The sequence below is a fragment of the Eulemur rufifrons genome, chromosome 14 (genome assembly GCF_041146395.1).
Source record: "Eulemur rufifrons isolate Redbay chromosome 14, OSU_ERuf_1, whole genome shotgun sequence".
Lineage (NCBI taxonomy): Eukaryota > Metazoa > Chordata > Mammalia > Primates > Lemuridae > Eulemur > Eulemur rufifrons.
Genome location: NC_090996.1, coordinates 28708976 through 28728521, shown reverse-complemented (window position 1 = coordinate 28728521; position 19546 = coordinate 28708976). Strand labels below are relative to the sequence as shown.

General features: G+C 49.9%; 1 protein-coding gene across 5 annotated transcripts in view; it reads left to right on the top strand.

Annotated features, from left to right (window-relative positions):
* CLEC16A (C-type lectin domain containing 16A) overlaps positions 1-19546 on the top strand; it is a 198314-nt gene that overhangs the window by 144912 nt on the left and 33856 nt on the right. For 4 of the 5 annotated variants that reach the window (XM_069486925.1, XM_069486923.1, XM_069486922.1 and 1 more), the window contains 3 exons: positions 2184-2335; positions 4941-5145; positions 6874-7041. In XM_069486925.1, the coding sequence (XP_069343026.1) occupies positions 2184-2335; positions 4941-5145; positions 6874-7041 (525 nt within the window). Of the gene's footprint in view, positions 1-2183; positions 2336-4940; positions 5146-6873; positions 7228-19546 lie in introns of those variants that run through there. The other variant, XM_069486926.1, reaches the window with a different exon arrangement.

Here is a 19546-nt window from a genome sequence, read left to right as displayed (position 1 = left end):
AACAAAAAAGGAAAGAACATGTTTATTGTCTTTGTTCTATTTTTAAAAAGTATTTTTAAAAAAATTCCCATTGAGGAAATGTTTAAAGTATGGAGTAAAGAAAATAAACCCCACCTACCACCAAGAAAATGTTGATAAGAATGAATATGATGGCTTACATTTTTGATAATACAGAAGCCTAGAAATCTGGAGAGGGTCATCCAGTGTGGAACTAAAAATTCAGGATAAAATATATTTTTAAAAAAATATTTGCAAACACCTGACTGGACTGTTGGGAAAGGGAAGAGGACTCTTGCCATAGATGATAAGAAAGTACAAATGCAGGCACCTCAGCCTGCTGGTGTTGGCCATGGGGGCATCTGGCTGTCCTCAGTGGTCATCTGCTTGACGGAATAGAGAGACACACGAGGCCTGTAAGAGCCGAGAGGACAGACCGGGCGACGTCCACACGAAGCCAGGATCCTAGGCAGGTTACACTATAAGAGGATTGAACCAAGGTGTGTGTTGAGGAGGGAGAAAGAGAGAGAGAGAGAAGAAATGTACCTGTCATCTTTAGATCCAAATGAAAAGTAAAAATGGTAGGGGCGGGGGAGATCCGTTGAGAATACCTGAGCCCAAGTTTTTTATCATGTGTGTTTGGGGCCAGGATTACTATCACTTGTGTTATCTCCCTCTTCCCCCAATAAAGTTAAGCCAAATATTTGCTTAAAGTGCTCCCAACAGAACGTATTGGGGTGATGGAAATGTTCCACAACCGGACTGTAGTAATGCACTACTATAAATTTACTAAAACTCAAGCTGTACACTTAAAATAAGTGAATTTTATGGTATATAAATTATACCTCAATAAAGCTGTTAAGGAAAATCAAAAGACCCACCTACCATTCTTCCTCTAATCAGAGACTTTTGTTAATGTTTTGGCACCTTTCTCGGCACTTGTAGTTCTTTGTAGAGATACCTTTTTCTTTTTAACATATCAAACTCATAGTAATAACATTTTTGTCCCCTTTCATTTAAAATTATAATGTTTTCCACTGTCGTTGCAATTATTTGCAAACATTTTAAACTTGGGTTTATTATATGTATTTCAAAAATATATCTTGAATACTTTCTCATTTTAAAATAATTTCAAGCAATAGACCGGCACGTAGAACAAAAATGAAAGTTCTCCCATTGATACTTCCCTCAACACACTCCCACCTCCCAAGTCTCACTTCCGTCCCCACAGGTGACCACTGTTCACGGTTTGGTTACACATAACTTTTAAACGGGTTTACAATTTTCCATCTGGTGGGGAAAAAAAGCCTACTCGAATAGTTCTCCTGTCTGGGGATGTTTAGGTTGTTTCCTGGTTCGGCTGTCTTGTTTAAAACAAAGGTGGCAGAGGAATCCACTGGTGGGGACTCAGACTGTACATTTAAGGGTCCTCTATCACCCAGGTGATTTCAGAGTCTCAAGGACAGGCACTAAAGCAGACATTGAATTTGGGGATTACTTTCAAGTAAGAGAAGGGCCCTAGTATATGCTGACGACCCCTGTGCACAAGACCCCAGGCTAAACGCTTTTCCTGTCTGTTCTCATTTAACACACCAAATATCTCGAGATAAGGGACATTATTCCCATTTTACAAATGAGAAGACTGATTCCGAGGGGCCAAGTGCCTTGCCCAGGATCATTCGCCATCTAGTGCAGAGCTTGGCTCTAAATTGCCAGACCCCAAGTTCAAGGCTTGGTGATTCTATAACAGAGCTGGGGACTCTTGCTTTCCTTTCTTCACTTAATTTAGGTGAACCCAGTTTAACCATCACAACTGTAAGCTGCCATTGGTCTCTAAGAAAGCACGAAACGTTAATGGGATTCTTGCGTTGTTATTTTTAAGCTACGGTTTGACCACCTGATACACGGTGCACATTGGACCGATGCTTTATGTACTTTGTATCAGTCCTAACGCACAGCACTTGGAAGGAGAGGGCATTATCCTCCTTGCGCAGATGAGAAGTCTGAGGGCCTGAGAGGCAAAGAAGCTTGCCCAGCATAACTGGCAGAGGAGGGACTCAGACCCGAGTCTGTGTGACTCTGGGCCTGGGCTCTGCTGCCTGGCAGAATGAGAGCTAGTCGAGTATCTCCACTAGGCCGGGCAGCCAGGCCAGGCCTCATCCTGATCTCCACCTCCCTTCTCCCAGATAACAGCGACTTGATCGCGTGCACGGTGATCACCAAGGATGGCGGCATGGTCCAGCGATTCCTGGCTGTCGACATTTACCAGATGAGTTTGGTGGAGCCCGATGTGTCCAGGCTTGGCTGGGGAGTGGTCAAGTTTGCAGGCCTTCTGCAGGTAAGGTGGCCGGGAACTCTGGAATCTCTTCTCGGTTGGCTGTACAAACACACACACAAAATTACCATCTTTACAGTTACTTAGTAGTGATTCAAGGAATATGTGAACAAATTATCACCAGAAAAAGTGCTGAAACATTGCACAGATGCACAGATAAGGGCTGAGTCCTCTTTGACCAAAACCCTCAATCCTTACACCTCCCCTCCCCAGCAGGAGATAACGCCTGTTATCAGTCTGATCCTTCCAGATCTGCTTCTCTGCCAAATGCATATTTAAAAATGATGACATGTACTATTTTTTAAAATTGGGTACATGTACTTGACAGTGTGTATGTATGTGTGTGTGTAATTTTTATGGTGTCACAGCACACGTATTCTACCCTTTGCTTTTTTCACTCAATAGCATGTCTTAGAGAACTAACCGTGTTAGGATATGCAGACCTACTGGTGTTCTTTTTAACTGCTGTGGGACTATACCAAGGCATGTTTAGCCAGTAGTACCCTGTTGGCTGTTGCCAGTTTTTTACCCTTCCAAACAGTGCTGCTGTGACCGGAATCATTCTTACTTCCTTATGCACTTGGGCAAGATTTCCCTCGACAGATACCAAGAAGCTGGGGTGTGCCAATTTTAAGTATTAATAGATATTGCCAAATTCCTCTCTGAAATGACTTTTGCCACTGGCAATTTATACCAATTCTCTTCTCCTCACCCTCTCTCCAGCAAAGCTAGGCTCTAAGTTGCCAAGCACCAAGTTGGGGCTTGGGGTTTTTCTGATGCTTGTCAGTGTGATGGGCGACTCATGCCAGCTTGTTGAGCAAAGGAAACAAAGAACCTGAGGGTTGAAAGCAGCCTTGCAGCGTGCCCCTCTGCCACGCCACCAGTCCCTGGGTGTCCAGTGGACGCTTCTGGCCTTAGCGTCACCCTACTTCAAGGCAGTCCGTTTCCCAGCTGGGCGGTCCCTGCTTCTGGAAGGGCCTTGGCCAGGCTGCCCCGCAGCCTCCTCCTCCCTGAAGCGTGAGCTGCTGGCTGCGTCCTTCCCTTGACGAGAACCAGCCATGTGTTTGAAGACACTATTGCAGTCTCTTCCCCAACCTCCTCTTTCTCAGGGTCTTTCTGTTCCAAAAATGTCTTTTGCAGACTGTGATATGAGAAACAACTAGAAAAGAATCTTTCATTTAAAAAAAAAGACTTCCATGGAAGACATTGTCCATTAGGTGACTTATCCTTCTTATTTATCTAGGCTTTATCTAGGCTTATGATCAATTTCCTTTAGAATTTAGTGTCAGGAGAGTGTTTTTCTCCCCTGAAGGATTAATACACGTCCTCCATCATACAATAAAAGCCACATAAACCTTTTTTTTGGCCGACTTCCAATGGCTACTATTTGTCAGGTCGTTACTATACCACGCTCCTTGCTTTAAATGCATAATACCTCACCTAATCCTTACTGCCACATTTTGATATGGGCATTATTACCAAAGAGCTCGTGCCAAGTGCAATGCCTAAGAACAGCGACTATCTTACTTTGCAAGTGCTTTTCAACGTTTTTCTCCACCTCCTCTGGCATTGCTGACTTTTGTGTCTACCTCCTGTCTCATGCTTTTGTCTCAAATCACCCCAAACTTTCATGGGATTTTCTATGAAGAGTCCATTCTGAGGTCTTAGATTGGAATTGTCCTTATTATACTTGCAACATGTTCGTTTCTTCTCCACCTTTTTTTCTTTTTTTTTTTTTTTGAGGCAGAGTCTCGCTCTGTGGCCCAGATTAGGGTGCAATGGTGTGATCATAGCTGACTGCAACCTCAGACTCCTGGGCTCAGGCGATCCTCCTGCCTCAGCCTCCTGAGAAGCTGGGACTGTAGGCTGGTGCCACCACACCTGGCTAATTTTTTCTATTTTTTGTAGAGATGGGGTCTCACTGTTGCTCAGGCTGGTCTCAAGCTCCTGACCTCAAGCAATCCTCCTGCCTCAGCCTCCCAGAGTGCTAGGATTACAGGCATGAGCCACCACGCCTGGCCTTTCTTCTCCGCCTTTAAATGTAGCTTTCTTCAAATCTCTGCTAAGTGGCCCTCCCTGTCCCTTTCTCAGGGTGAGCCTTTTTCCTTTAGGAACCGAAGACATACAAATGGTTACCAATGATGCCTCCTTCTTAAGAGAAATAAGAAAGAAATTGATTAGTAGATAAGTGACTATATCTAAGATCATGCCAGATAGTGATAGGAATTTTAGCTCATTGTCTCTGTTTCTCAGAAGTAAGAATTGTTGGAACTTGCCTGTTGAATTACCTGTGGCCCCTTGAAGAGGCTGGGGTACTTGTTTATTCATTAGATGACTCAAGTCCCTATGGAAATGGGGGCCAGCCACCACAGCCAGTATCAGCTCCTTTGGGGCCCTCTGTGTCCCCCTGCCTGGCTCTCCCACTGGGCCTGGTCTGCTTTGTGCCCACTGACACTGTTGGACGTGGGAGGCTGATGGTCTCTTTCAGAGCAAAAGCAGAGTTGAATTTGGAGGCCTCTGTCTAGATGAGACATGACCCACAGCCTCTGAGCAGCTGCCCTCCTCCCGAGCCCGACAAACACCATTTCCTTTGCCCCTCACTGTGCAGGACATGCAAGTGACCGGTGTGGATGATGACAGCCGCGCCCTGAACATCACCATCCACAAGCCTGCGTCCAGCCCCCACTCCAAGCCCTTCCCCATCCTCCAGGCCACCTTCATCTTCTCAGACCACATCCGCTGCATCATCGCCAAGCAGCGCCTAGCCAAGGGCCGCATCCAGGCGAGGCGCATGAAGATGCAGAGGATAGCGGGTGAGTGGCTGGGCCCTCGGGCCGGGCTTTCGGCATGGTTCTCACTCTGACCTTGAAAACCCTCGTAGCCTCTCTAGGAGATGACACACAGGGTTCAGGAATGGATTGCTTAATTGACGAGAGAGGAGAATCTGCTCGGAGTTCCCCACTTCCTAAGTTTTGGTTTCGGAGAATTCCTAGGGCTGCCTGGAAAAGAAAGGGAACCCTCCCTGGCAGGCAAGAGGCCACGAGCAGGCCGGCGTCAGTGTGGGACAACTGTTCTCACTCCTGCACGCTGAAATTCTCGAGCTTGTGTTTCTGAAGTGCTCCAACATTTGTCTCCTGCCTTTGATCCTTGAAACAGTCCTTGAGATCTGTAGGGCCAGCTCTGCACATTTCACAGAGGAGGAAACAGGCTCGGTGGCTTGCCCAAAGTCACACGGGCAGCAAGTTGGCAGAACCCAAATGCAGAACTTCCCACTCGAAAGCTCTCATGAGAGGCAGCCCTGCTTAGTGAGGGGCCGGGACCCGGCACCGAATTCAGAAGGAAGTTGTTTTACGTTTCGCAGGGACGGTGGTGACTTGAGGAAGCCCAGCACTGCCCAGCGTCAGGAAGGCCCCGGCTTCCTTAGAAGTAAAGGCACTGAGACGAGGGTGTTCTGTTTACCGGGGAGGAAGGCAAGACGTTCTCCTTGGGGGAAAAGGCATTCTGTCGGCTCCTAAAAATATAAAGTCTTTCTCAAGATACTCAACACTGCTCATTTCAGGTCCCCGTGGTCATGCTGGTGTGGTTTCCCGCTCACTGGGGGACGGGGAGCTTTCCCAAGCGATAACTTAAAAATAAACCCTTGGAGGGCTGGTTCCCTGGACGCCGCGGATGTAGCTGTTCGCGGCTGCGTGCGCCTTGGTGACTTGCACGGGCTGCATCCTGCGGCGTCCTCCCCGCCTCATTTCTCATTTCGCTGAAACTTGGCCCACAAAATCATTATAGAAGCATTTTGTAATGTGCAAAGTGACTTAAATCATTCAGCCCTTTCTCTTAAGATTTATTCGCCTAGGGGTTTTCTTTCCCCCCGTGGAAAGCAATTTCTCACAGCCGGCGTGAAGGCCAAATATTTCATTTGGAAATTGAGAATTATGCCGTAAAGTGGCTGTTAGGACTAACACCTTGGGTATTTCTTAAATTGATTTTAAAAAGCCCCTCTGAATTGCTATATCATGAGACTTGTTTATGGAAGAAAGGATAGCAGCTGAGACAGATAAGCACCCACTCATAAATACACACGTATGTGCGCATGTGGATTCTTGCTCACATGCTCCTCCCACGCACCTACACACACACACACACACACACACACACAGAGCAACTTTCCAGGCAGAATTGGTCCCACTTGCTTTGGGGTCTGAAAGGGCACCAGAGGCTAAGCTGTGACCAGGGACCTTGATACGTGGAAGCTGAGAATCCCAGGTAGAGACTGGCCCAGCGTCCGTTCCATTCGAGGAGGCAGGCCTGAAACCGCTTGCTCCTTGGTCTCAAGCTTGGCCTGAACCCCTCACTAGATGTCTGGTTGTGCTTTGAGCCTCGGTGGGCTCTTTGGTGTCCCACCAGTCTCCCCAGCTCAAGGCCACCTGCTTGGCTCCTCCCAAGTGATGTGCCTGGCAGGGCCACAGCCCCTACAATCCCCCTCAAAGTCTCACCATCTGCCCCCATGCCACGTGCTAATGATCCGTGGTATCGTTTGACTACAGCCCTCCTGGACCTCCCAATCCAGCCAACGACCGAAGTCCTGGGCTTCGGACTCGGCTCCTCCTCTTCCACCCAGCACCTGCCTTTCCGCTTCTACGACCAGGGCCGCCGGGGCAGCAGTGACCCCACGGTGCAGCGCTCTGTGTTCGCGTCTGTGGACAAGGTGCCAGGTAAGCCAGCCCCTTGTCCTGCGCCGCGGCCCGCGGTGGGGGTTCGAGGGCTTTCTCTCTGTTGAGCCTGTGTGCGCTGCCGTTCCTCTCTCAGAAATGCAGTGAGCTGGGAGCACCAGCTTTTAGAATTTGTCAGAGCGCAGCACAAGATAAACACAAGCCCCCAAAATAAATCTTGGCTTTCCCGCTGGTGTTTTACCGCCATGGTTTGGTTTTCCAGAGATTTGTTGGGTATGTGGAAGAACTTCTCAGAACTGACTTAAGAAGTTTCTTGGAAATACTTAAATTATTAGTAATGAGCTGTGGGAGAGTAATTTCCTCTTCCATGTAAGATGACTAGAAAGAGATAGTGTGTTTGATTCCTGTTACAGTCCCCTGAAGAAGTGGGACTTCGGGAGAAGACCCTGCCACCCACAGGGCAGCTGCCCGTTTCTGCCACCTTGTAGCATGTCTGCCCACTCCACCAGGGCTCGTCCCTAACCCTCCTCCGCCCCTCCCCGAAAGGAGCAACTCGAATGGAAAGTTTAGGTCGATTTGGCAGAGCAGCAAGAGCTGCTTCTGCAGAAGACCAGCTCTCCCCTTCCTGTCCTGATGCGGCTGCTTTAAGTGAATCCATATGTACCCCGATCCCTCGAAAGAGAGACTTTCTCCTGATTACAGAACTTGACAAAACCAGCCACACTCTCCCCTGCAGCCTAATCCTTCCACATTGAGGATTTCAAACTTACAATCCAAGTGTTGTAAAACGTATTCAAAAGCAGTTATCGATTTAAGAACAAAATACAGCTGTAAGAACCCGCCTAAAATCTGGGTCCTGGCTCCCCTGCCCCCCCTTAGTGATTTATTCTATTTTTATTCTTTGATTTGATTAGTTCATTTTTTAAATGTATATGCTGTAGGCATATGATTTTAAATCCATACAGGACATGATAAAATGAAAAATAAGTCTACCTTGCTCTAGAAATAGCTATATTTCATGTTAGCAATTTGTTGTATAGTCATCTAGAAATGTTAATTTGCGTGTCATATACATGTTTATGAATGTTTGCTTTTACACATGGGTTATAACATGTATGTGATTCTGTACCTCTTCCTCTTTTCACTTAATAGTGTTACATGTTAACACATGTAAATTGACTTGATTCTCATTAACTGTTGTATGGTATTTTATCACATGGATGGACAAATACAATTTTATAACTGTTGCGTGTTGACGGATACTTGGGTCATTTCCAGTGTTTTGCTCTTACAATGTCACAGTGAACATCCTTGGGGTGTCTTTGTGTAATTGTGTAAATCTTGCTTGTCTGTAGGATAAATTCCCAGCAGTGGATCTGCCAAGTCAAAGGGGAAGGTTTTTAATCTTCGTATATTAACATATAGTCCTAACATGAACTCTAGAAGGAGTGCACCAGTTCACCCTGCAACCCGTAGCTTGTGACTGTTTTCATTCTTAAAACCAATCTTGGGCTGCGAGATCGATTGTCGTGCCGCCTCTCTTTTCAGCTATGACATGTGAGATGATGCTGCCTGTTCTAGGCTCTGGAGGAGTCTTTGTTAAAAAAAACTCTGCAGGTTGTGTCCTGTTCTATAGCAATGGCTGCTAAGTAAATATAAACTATGACTGTGAGTCCAGGTTGACGAACCGCAGATGGGCCTGGTAAGAAATTATTTCTTGGCCGGGCGCGGTGGCTCACGCCTGTAATCCTAGCACTCTGGGAGGCCGAGGCGGGTGGATCGCTCGAGGTCAGGAGTTCCAGACCAGCCTGAGCAAGAGCGAGACCCCGTCTCTACTAAAAATAGAAAGAAATTAGCTGGACAACTAAAAATATATATAAAAAATTAGCCAGGCATGGTGGCACATGCCTGTAGTCCCAGCTACTCGAGAGGCTGAGGCAGAAGGATCACTTGAGCCCAGGAGTTTGAGGTTGCTGTGAGCTAGGCTGACGCCATGGCACTCACTCTAGCCCGGGCAACAAAGTGAGACTCTGTCTCAAAAAAAAAAAAAAAAGAAGAAATTATTTCTTTAGGGTCATCAGGGCTTCTTTCAGTTCAGGAACTTACTGGTTAAGGAGAAAAGTCTAGACCTTATTTGGGCTCTAGTCCTTTTTGGAAGAAGGCGGAGTGTAAATAAATAATTAGAGCAAGTGTCATGGTCTTCAGTGTCTGCACAGTCATTTCTCTGTGACTTACTACTTATCTCTTGCACCCGCCAGGGCTTCTGGGGGGTGTGAGATCACTAAGTGCTGGGGGTGTGGCCCCAGCTCTGGTGGCCTAGGCCTGCCTGCCAGGGGTGGTTGGCACAGCTGGGATGCCCAGTGTCCTGTTGTGGGTCCCAAGGTCAGGGAATATGAGGCTCTTACAGTTGGGATGACAGCAAGTCAAAGGTAGCTACTGAAGGCGGCATCCAACCCTTGGCTGTGTCTCTCCCCTGACTACCCCTAGAAGTGCCACTCAGGTGTGGGCAGTGGGATGGGGACATTCTCATGTATGTCCCTCCCAGGGAGAGAGGCCTCACTGCCCTTCTGCCTTGGCTTGGTGCCGCAGCTGTGGCCTGAAGAGCAAGTTGAAATCCCAGAGCCTCGGTGGGGGGTGGGGGTCCTGTTAGGGGAGGAGGGGCAGTGACGGCCCCCTTCCCCTTCTCAGGAGTCAGGGCCCCCACAGAGGCAGCCACTCAGCGTCTGCAGTCCTTAATTCTCCCCCTCCCATACCCACCACCCTGCTCCACCTCCAAAAACACCTCACCTCTGCTCCCCTCGCAGCCCTCGCCCAAGATCACCTGAGAGCAGCAGCCTCCTCGGGCTCCCCAGCTTCCAGTCACGTGCCCTCCCTTCCATTTGGCCTGTGGGATCTTTCTAGAATGTAAATCAGAGTGTGTCATACTCCTGCCTACATCCTGGTAGCTTCCCATTGCACTTGGAATAAAATCCACATCTCTCCTTCGGATCTTGGGTGGTGGCTGTGCAACCCGGCCCCTCAGATGAAGTCCCCCATGTCCCTCCAGACTCCAGCCCCCACCCCGGCCACGCCAGCCCTGGCTGCCCCTCTAAGCCAGCACTTCTCAAAGTTACGGCCTCAGGACCCTTTTATGCTCTTAAAAAGTGTTTTAAAAGTATTGAGGAACCTAAAGAGCTTTAGTTTGTATGGATTATATCTATAGACTTTTATGACATTAGAAATTAAAACTAAGAAATGCTTTTAATATTTATTGATTTACTGAATACATCCATTGCATATACGCATAACCAATATGGTTTTCTGTGAATAACTGTTTTCCAAAACAAAAAAAAAAATTAATGGTTCACACTTTTGCAAATCTCTTTAATGTCTGGCTTAATAGAAGACATCTGGATTCTCTTCTTTGCGGCCACTTTCAGTCTGTTGTGACAGCACACATTATGTGACAACTGGAAAACTCCTCTGTGCACCCCTGGGAAAATGATAAAAGGAAAAATGTCTTATTTTTATGAAAACAGGGATTCCCAGACCGTGCTTTGCGAGCCACTGCTCTAGACCACGGAGCCCTTCCCTGCCTCAGGGCCGTGGCGTTCCCTGGACCTGGTGCGGCTGCCTCCCCCATTGCCCAGGCCTCGTCTGTGTGCTGCCTCCTCAAAGGCCTTTCCTGATCACTGCCCTGGCTAGGTCCTCCCCGCGCTGCCCCCCATCACATTGGCCTGTTTATTTTTCCTGTGGCACGGAAGTTCCTGACCTGGCTGATATACTTGCGTACCTGGCCGTAGTCTTTCTGCCCCACGGAGAAGATCACCTGCGTGGGTGTCCTGTTTACCTCTGTGTCTCGGTGCCCAGCACCGTGCCTTCACTCAGTGTTTGCTGCGTGAAGAATGAGTCAACACTCGTTCTCTGCACAGCCTTGGAGCTGGTCCCATCAAAGCCCTTCTCCCTCCTCTGGACACCAGAAACACAAAGAAGGTCCATCTGGAGCCCTGGACGCTTGGTGGTTTAGTCCGTGGCACTTTGACAAGGGAACACAAAGAGACTGAGACCCTAGGAGATCTCAAGCAGCATCCCTCTGCTTAGTTTCTGTCAGCGAAGTGAGATGCACCCAGACGAGAGATTTCAGCTGTTTGCAGGAGCCGGAGCGCGGGCCGGGAGGGGAGCCGGGCAGTGGTGGGAGGCTGCCGGAGGAGGCAGGGCCTGGCCGGGCCTCCCGTGCTGTGGCATCCACAGCTGCCATCAGGCCCGCGGGCCGTGCGGCGTGACCCCTTCCCGCCTTCTGCAGTGGTGTCTCTGGCCGTCGGCCACACCGTGTGGGATCCTTGCCTCTGCCTGGGGAATAATTCACAAGGAAGAAAACAGCTCTGGCCGCGTGCCTGAGGGTGGCTGCTAGACAAGTTTGTTTTATTAAGACACATCTTCCGATTTTATCTGCGGGCCCAGGTAATTGTCACAGAGCAGTTTGTCTCCCCTTTAGAAGCTATAAACGATTATATTTGATGAAAATATACCTTTCATTTCCTTGGAGGAGATATTAAAGTAGAGTATAAATCAGAGCTAATAGGTGACTAGCCACTTCGGTGTATTTTTCTTCTTCCATTTGGCTTAGGAAAAAAAATCACAAATTCTATTTATTGGCCAGTTTTATGTTTATGGCTGTCGCCCCCACAGAATGTTCAGCTCCACGAGGGCAGAGGCTTGTGTGCGCTCCTGGCCAGGAGGGAGGGGTCAGTGGTGGCCAGTATGTGGGGGTGGCAGGCTCAACTGGGTCTAGACTCTGGCCTGAGCTCTCTGCGGCTTTGAGGTGCTTGGCTTCCGTGGTCCCTGCCCTCACCCGCCCGGCCCAGCGGCCCACAGCAACAGCTGGTTTCCAGAACCTGCCCCAGCGTACAGAGTGTCCAAAACTAGCCCACGAGGCCACACTTGTCATAAACTCTGACTGTACCAGCAGAAGGGACTCTGGGATGTCAGCCGTCAGCAGTCTCCATTGGAAGGGCCAGGCTCCTGGCCTCCCAGGGCAGCCTTGTCCCTCACTCCTGGCTCCTCCTGGCCCAGAGGCTGTGTACAGGTGTGCACCTGGCAGGTGTGGTGGGGCAGGAAGGGCTGGCAGAACACAGCCCAGAGGAGTTCGGGGCTTTGAGCAGAGCATCCGGCAGGTTGGTGTCCCCTGGCCCCACTGATGGGGGCTTAGTGATGTTACAGAGTGATGCCCTCTCTACCTTGTGTATCGTCACTTGCTCCCACTAGCCTGTTAACTCCGGGACGGGGACAGGGGCTGCTGCTTCTGCTGCGGCCTCCCCGGCTTCAGACCTCCAGTCTTTGCTGTCACCAGTCCCCGTCCGTGGGCCACAGCCCAGCCCTTGCATCATGCTGCCTTTCTCGCTGTGCCTCAGGAAAGCCACACATGTCCCACTTCAGGGCCTCTGTCCTCATGCGTCTCTCTGCCCAGAACCCTCTGCACGGCCGGCTCCGTCTCGGCATTCAGGGCTCTGCTCAGATACCTCAAAGAGGTGCCTTTCCCGAGTGCCCGGGCCACTCCAGTTCCTCTCTGGTTTTTGGTGTTTTTTTTAATTGAGTTGAAATTCACATAAAGTCAAACGAACCATGTGAAATGAACAACTCAGTGACGTGTAGTCCGTCCACAGTGTTGTGCCACTGTCTCCTCTCCTGGTGCCAGGGCGCTCTCCTCCCCCCAGAATAAAGGCTGCAGCCACTGGCAGTCACTCCGTTCCCGGCTGCCCCAGCCCCTGCGGCCTCTGGTCCGCTTTCTATCCCTGTGGGTTTACCCGCGTGGGGTGTTTCCTGTAGGTCATGCAACACGTGGCCTTCTGTGCCTGGCTTCTTCACTTGGCGTAATGTTTTCAGGGTTCATCCACGTTGTGACGTGTTAGTGCTTCATCCTCTTTTGTGCCCGGCATGTTCATTACATAGACCTCATTGTGTTCAGCCCCTGGTGGGCACTGGGCTGTCGCACCTTCCGGCGGCTGTGAATAGTGCCACTGTGAGCATGTGTGTACAGGCTTTGTTTGGACACCTGTTTTCAATCTTTGGGGCATATGCCTGGGAGTAGAAGTGGGATCATGTGACGATCTAACCTTGTAAGAACTCCCAGATTGTTCTCCATGTCTTCATAGCCCGTGCCTTTCGCTGAAATTGCCTCCTTGATTTGTTGTTTGCTACCACTGTCCTGCACTTGAATGGAAGGCAGTTGGGCAGGGGAACGGACCTTGCTTGTCTTGTCCCCGACGGTGCTGACACTTAGTAGGTGCTCAGGAAATGCCAGCGCCTGAGTGGGTAGGCGGGGGCAGAAGGATGGGGCTGGATGAGTTGTTTAGTCTCGTTTTCCCAGCAGACTGTAAACTCCTGTGGCCGGGACATCTCTGCCTTGCTCAGTTCTGGTACCTGGCGCCAGTTGGTGGTGGTCTGGGTGCCGCTGGGGAGTTGGGCTTCATCCCGCATGGGCCAAGCTCTGCTCTGCTCACTTCCTGTCCCCGCTTCCTATTGAGTCTGGGGAGCCGGCTGTCTTGGCGCAAACATCTGCATCCCCTGGATATCAGGGAGCGCTGAGCTTTCACAGGTGTTATCGTCATCAAAGGCAAACAAACCGGCACTATCAGTAGTCTGACCTAGAACATTTAATAGTTCTTCGGAAAAGCTGCCTTTGGCAGCTGAGTAACCAAGGAAGAGTGCAAGATTACAGTGTGCTGGGAGCCAGCGCGCAGACCGCGGAGCCTTGGCCTGGCATCCAAAAGAGAAAAGAAAAAAAAAAATCGATGTTTAATTCATAGACATCGTTCTGACTTCTCCTCCCCTGAGGATAACGTACCAGGTGCTAATGTCATCTCGTGGTGGTGTTTCCCAGAAACTAATTTTTTAAGCCTGTTGTTTTTCTTGTTTCCGATTATAAAACTGGAGCCAGCTCCCCAAGGCACAGATGCCCTTTCTGGAGTCCCACAGGAAGGAGGGCCCGCCACCCACCGTCCTGCAGGCCCCAGCCCGGGTTAACCCTTCCAGCCTCCAGCTCCGGCCAGAGACTGGCCAGTGGGTCAGTAAGGTTCGGAAACTCAATTCCCACCCTGAGGCTTTTTTTTTTTTTTTTTTTTTTTAAGCCAAATTTATTGAGTTGCTAAGCACTTTATGTATTTTTCTCATCTGATCTTCCCAAGAACCCTCAGAAGGAAGGTGTTACCATTTTCCCTCTCTGCCTGTGAGGGAGCAGCCTGCCCAAGGTCACCAAACACCTCCCCCAGCCCAGGGAGGCTTTGAACCCCAGTCTGCCCGGCAGGTCCTACGCCCCCCGCCACCATTCACCAATTCTGAAGCGAATTCCCCTTTTCTGATTTTAGAAGTAAAAGCCTAACTGTGGCTCCCTGAGGCCTCACTAGTATCAGGCAAAACCACATGGTCAGCTCCAACTCTAAGCATGTTTTGAGCAGAAAAAGTCATATCTATTTCTGGAAGTGTGGGGTATAGTTTGGAAGAATTAACTGTGTCAGGCACTTTCTATGCATGAATTCTGTCCTCCCGACCACTGTGGAAGCCGGTGTCCCTGGCCCTGGTTTGCCGATAGGAAACCGAGGCTCAGACCAAGACCACAGAGCTCACGCAGGGCAGGCTGGGATCATACCTCCACTTCCTGCCTCGAAATCCCGCTTGCTTCAAGGCTGGCATTTCAGGTAAAGATCCCTTATCCCTTGGGACCAGAAGTGTTTCAGATTTTGGATTTTTTTTTTTTTTTCAGATTTTGGAATATTGCATTATACTTATCAGTTCAGCATCCCTAATCTGAAAATCCCAAATCCAAGGTGATCCAATGAGCATTTCCTTTGAATGTCATGGCCTCACGCAAAAAGTTTCAGATTTTGGAGCATTTTGGATTTGGAACGTTCAGCCTGTAATGACTGAGCTGCTGCATATGGCAGCTCTGCCACCTGTCTCAGAGGTTGGCAGGATAGACCCTCGTTAGAGAGGGGCCTCGGGGAGTGGCCCTGGTCTAGTAGGAATGCTCCCTATCGCCCTCTTCCGTCCCCCACACTAACACACTCCCAAGTCCTCGTGCTCCCAGACCTGCCTCGCGTGGGTCAAGGACACACCTGCAAAGCAGCTGTCCAGAAAGAGACCCTCTTTTGAGACTGCCACTTCCAGACCAGGCTAGCAATGCAGGACACATTCTTATACAAGTTTTTCCCTGGCCTGTCGTGAGCAAAAAGCGGAAATAAGACTTCAGAATCCTGCCTGAGCAAAAGCAGCAGGATTTGAGCTCCTTTCAACGCTTTCTGGCAATTGTTCCTAAGAGGTCAGACTCCAAGTGGTCAGGTAGGTAGGGGTCTGCAGACCAGATCCCACTCAGAAACCAGCTCTGAGCTATGTCCAAGGGGTCCCCTGTTTGTGAAGCCTCTTTGGGAGGCCCCCGGGGCAGCCCAGCCCAGGAAGGAACCGCATTCTCAGATCAGAGCCCACAAGGTTTCCCTGCTTGCAACATGCCCACAAAAGACACTTTCCCCTTAGACACAATAGCAGTTGTTGTCTGAGGAGCCAGCTCTTGCCAAATGTGGACAGACAGCAGGCAGAGCCGCCGTCTCGCCCAGAAGCTTTTCCTAGGAGCCGCAGGGAGGGAGGGGAAGAGAGTTCCGAAGAACTGAGTGTTGCTTCACTCCTCAGGCTCATTCCCTACCTCCGACTGCCGAAATGACTGTGTGCCCAGGAGCCTTCTGGTCATGACAGTGTGTCAGAGAACAGGGAACACTCCCTGCTTGCTTGAGGAGAGGGGTGCAGAAAGCCCATGCAGGGGGTGTGGGAAGAGAACAAACCTCACGTGCAGTCCGCCATTTGACCATGGCTACAAGTCAGAATGTCTGTGGGCTCGGGCGGGCCCCCTGCAGGGCGGCCTCGCGGGCAGGCCCGTGCCAGCGTCAGTGGCAGAGCGGGTGGCGCGGCTGCTTGCCCTGCATGCACACCAGCGCAGACCTGTCTGTCCTTGCACTTAGGTGTGGCTCCTGCCCATCCTCATCACCCGGCTTCTTAGTACAAGTCAAGCACGCTGTCAAGTTGGAAAAGACAGAAAAGCACCGAGAAAAGATAGGATTCACTAAGTCTTTCCGCCCTGCGGTATCCCGCGTGCTCCTTCCCCTGGTGTCTTCTGTTCATTCACTGTGGGGTTTCTGCTCCCGGCAGCAGAGTGTTTGCCTGGGTGAGGGTCAGCAGGATGCAGTAACCGAGCACAGCCCTGGAGCCAGAGGCTGCGGGTTCAAGTCCCAGCTTCCCATCTCCACAGAAACTTGTTACGTGGCCTTGGGCCAGTTTAGTTCACCTCTCTGGGCCTCAGTTTATTCATATAAAAAACAGGAATGATACATTATGAGTCTACTTCACACTACTGAAATGCACAATTAAAATGGTTAGGACAGTAAATTTTGTTATGTGTCTTTTACTACAATTGAAAAAACAAAAAATAGGGATGAAAATGTCACCTACCTCGTTAGGCTCTGTGCACATGTCATGTAGATGCCTAGAACGATGCCTAGCGCGTATAAAGCGCGTGACAAAGGTGAGCTGCTCTCTGTAATTTTCGTTGTTAGTTAAGGGCTGAGTGCTCCGTCATGTGAGCCAGGAGCACAGATGCCAGTGGAGAGCGTGACTTATATCTATGGGGACAAGTCTTTGCCCCTAAAGGAAAGGTCCATAAAATTATAAAACTTTCCGAGGCTTGTTATATTGAAGTATACTGTTTGCTTCTGACTAGTTCTAGGAACTCCTGCTTCCCCACTTCCCCAGAGCTCGCCACAGTGCCTTTGGGATTTGAGGGACTGAACTGCCAAGCAAGTGTGGGAAAGAAACTTGTTCATTCGTTTTCTCACCCCTAAGAGTGAGAGAAACCAAATCAGGGCAGAGATGTGACAGTAACAGTGCAGGGTCATTGGGTTCTCAGCGTGTCCCTTTCCTTTATGCCTTGGATGGCCTCTTCAAAGCATGGCAGCTCTTGGGGGCCAGAGTAGGGGACCACCTGGTGGAGAAGGAGGTGGGGAAGTGGGGGGGAGGGCTGGCATTTTTAAAAGGAACTTTTAAAATTCCAAGGAAGTCGCATGACAAATACACTTGTCAGGGGCAGGAAAGGGATTGCTTGGGCAGATGTTGCTGAGGTCCTTTGTGAATCAAATAAACACTGTGCTGTGCGTGCAGAGAAGCCTGGACAGACTTAGGAGCAGGTCGACAGAGCAAGGAGGCAGGCAGGCGAGGCTCTGGCTCTGCAGGGCTCCCTGGCACCCGGGAGGCACACGTGCAAAGGCACGGCTGCGGGAGAGGGGAGCCAGGAGAGATGGCTTGGAAGCTGGCAGGGCCAGGTGACAAAGGGCTTCACGGGCTTGCCAAGGGGTTAGAATTTTATCCTGGAAACAGCAGGAAGCCATTGAGGGTCCTGAGGTAGGGGAGTGATGAGCCAGGGGACATGGGCAGCAGAATGGACTCAGGATGTGATTGGCTGGAGTTGGGAAGGGTGGCCAGGAGGGACACACAGACCCCACGCGTCCCGCTCACCACCTGTGTAGCAGGTGGCACCGCGCCCATCTCATGGATGAGAAAAGTCTCCTTAAGGCCACCGCCTTCCTCAGGTTGGTGTGCATCTTTCCATCTTTCCGTGCCTTGTCCTGAGCATTCGCCACTGTGCTTGTGCTATAGGATTATAGCGCTTTTTGGCAAACCTCGGTGACGGCTGTTTTCACTCAATAGTATGTGCTGGAGGCTTTCCCACGTTGGTTCATAAGAGCACCCTCGTGTGTTTGCTGCCGTCAGTCGTCTGGTCAGCCACTCTTTACAGCCGATCCCCTGCTGATGGATGTCCAGGTGGTGGCCAGTGTTTTGTCCTTTAGCACCTAAGAGGCACCTCCAGCACCCTTCCACAAGGGTTTCCCCAGGCTAAGAAACGGTGAAGTGAATCTAAAATAGCTAGGCTGTGGAACTGACAGGATCTGGTGACCAGTTTGCCTGGGGAAATGGGAAGCCACAGGGCTAATTTAAGGCAAAATATTACAGAGCCTCAGTGTCTCTCTCCCTCTGAATGTTCTCTACGAATTTAGCTTGCAAGGGCATTTTTTTTGTTTGGTTGGGGGTTTTTTGTTTGTTTTTTGGGGGGGGGTTGGTTTGGTTTTTTTTGAGACAGGCTCTCGCTCTGTCGCTTGGGCTGGAGAGCAGAGACATCATCATTGCTCACTGCAACCTCAAACTCCTGGGTTCAAGCGATCCTCCTGCCTCAGCCTCCCGAGTAGGTGGGACTACAGGCACGCCCCACCACGCCCGGCTAATTTTTCTATTTTTACTAGACATGGGGTCTTGCTCTTGCTCAGGCTGGTCTCAAACTCCTGGCCTCAAGCAATGCCCCCATCTTGGCCTTCCAAAGTGCTGGGATTACAGGTGTGAGCCACCGTGTCCGGCCTCACAAGGGCACTTTGATGATCCCAACTTCTGACCCAACAATCCTTGTTATCTCTGGATATTATTCTGTCTAGGAGGCCTTCAGGAACTGTGATGATTGGAAAGGTCTTCTGGGACTAGGGGGTCTGCAGGGGGTGGCCCATTTGTGGCTCCGCTTGTCATCCCAGACAGAGTCTCAGAGCTTGGCATGTTGGGCCACCAGCGGGTTCTGTACGTACCTCCTGGCACCTCTACTGAGGTTCCAACTTTCTACTTTCTTTTCTCTGTAGCCAGAATTCCCTGACTGAAATACAGCTTCCTTTATTTGTGGCTGTCCAACCATGGCATTTGGTATAAATGTGCTTTTTCTTCAAGAACACACACAGTATTATTTTTTTAACATCTGAGTTCCCGAAGGGCCGAAAGTCAATATTATCCCAGTGTGATGGGAATGGCTGTTTTGTGACATCTTTTCACACTTAAACAGCCTGCTTCCTGAAGCCTCAGAGTAACAGCAAAAACATTCCCGAGCCCATCCGCTGGCGCTGACGGATTGTTTTACTGTCTCCATTGCCATGAGCTCAAGTCCTCGGAAACCACTTCCTCAGTTTCCGTGCTGAGTGTGAGGAATCCATAGTGTGATTTGGGGAGCAGATGCTTCGACTGCGTGAACTACTAAGTTTGAACTGTGATTTCTAGCGACACCTCCGAAAATATTTGCCAGTTGGTAAAAATTCAGGCGCATGGCATACGTGGTCTACTTCTAGCCTCGCAGACTTGTTTGAGGCCCCGGGATAAAAGCCCTATTTATTGAATGCCAACTATGTGCTAGGCGCTGGGCTGCTTGCTTTACGTGCAATAAAGAGATAAATATGTAAAAACTGCAGCGTTCTTAGTCCCACTCTTACAGCCGGGGCACGCAAGACTCAGACAGCAAAGCCCTTTGCCCGGAGTCTCAGAGCTAGCGACCAGAGCGAGCCTGCTGCTTCTGATGCTTCTACGGCTTCCTGAGAAAAAAGTTACCTCCTCTTCATTCTTCCCTTTCCTGCTAAGTTGATTTGAAGCCTCCACGGAGCTTCTGAGGTCAAAGCACCCTTTTATTGTGGCTCTCTGAGCATGTTACCTCACAGCCCGACGGTTGGGC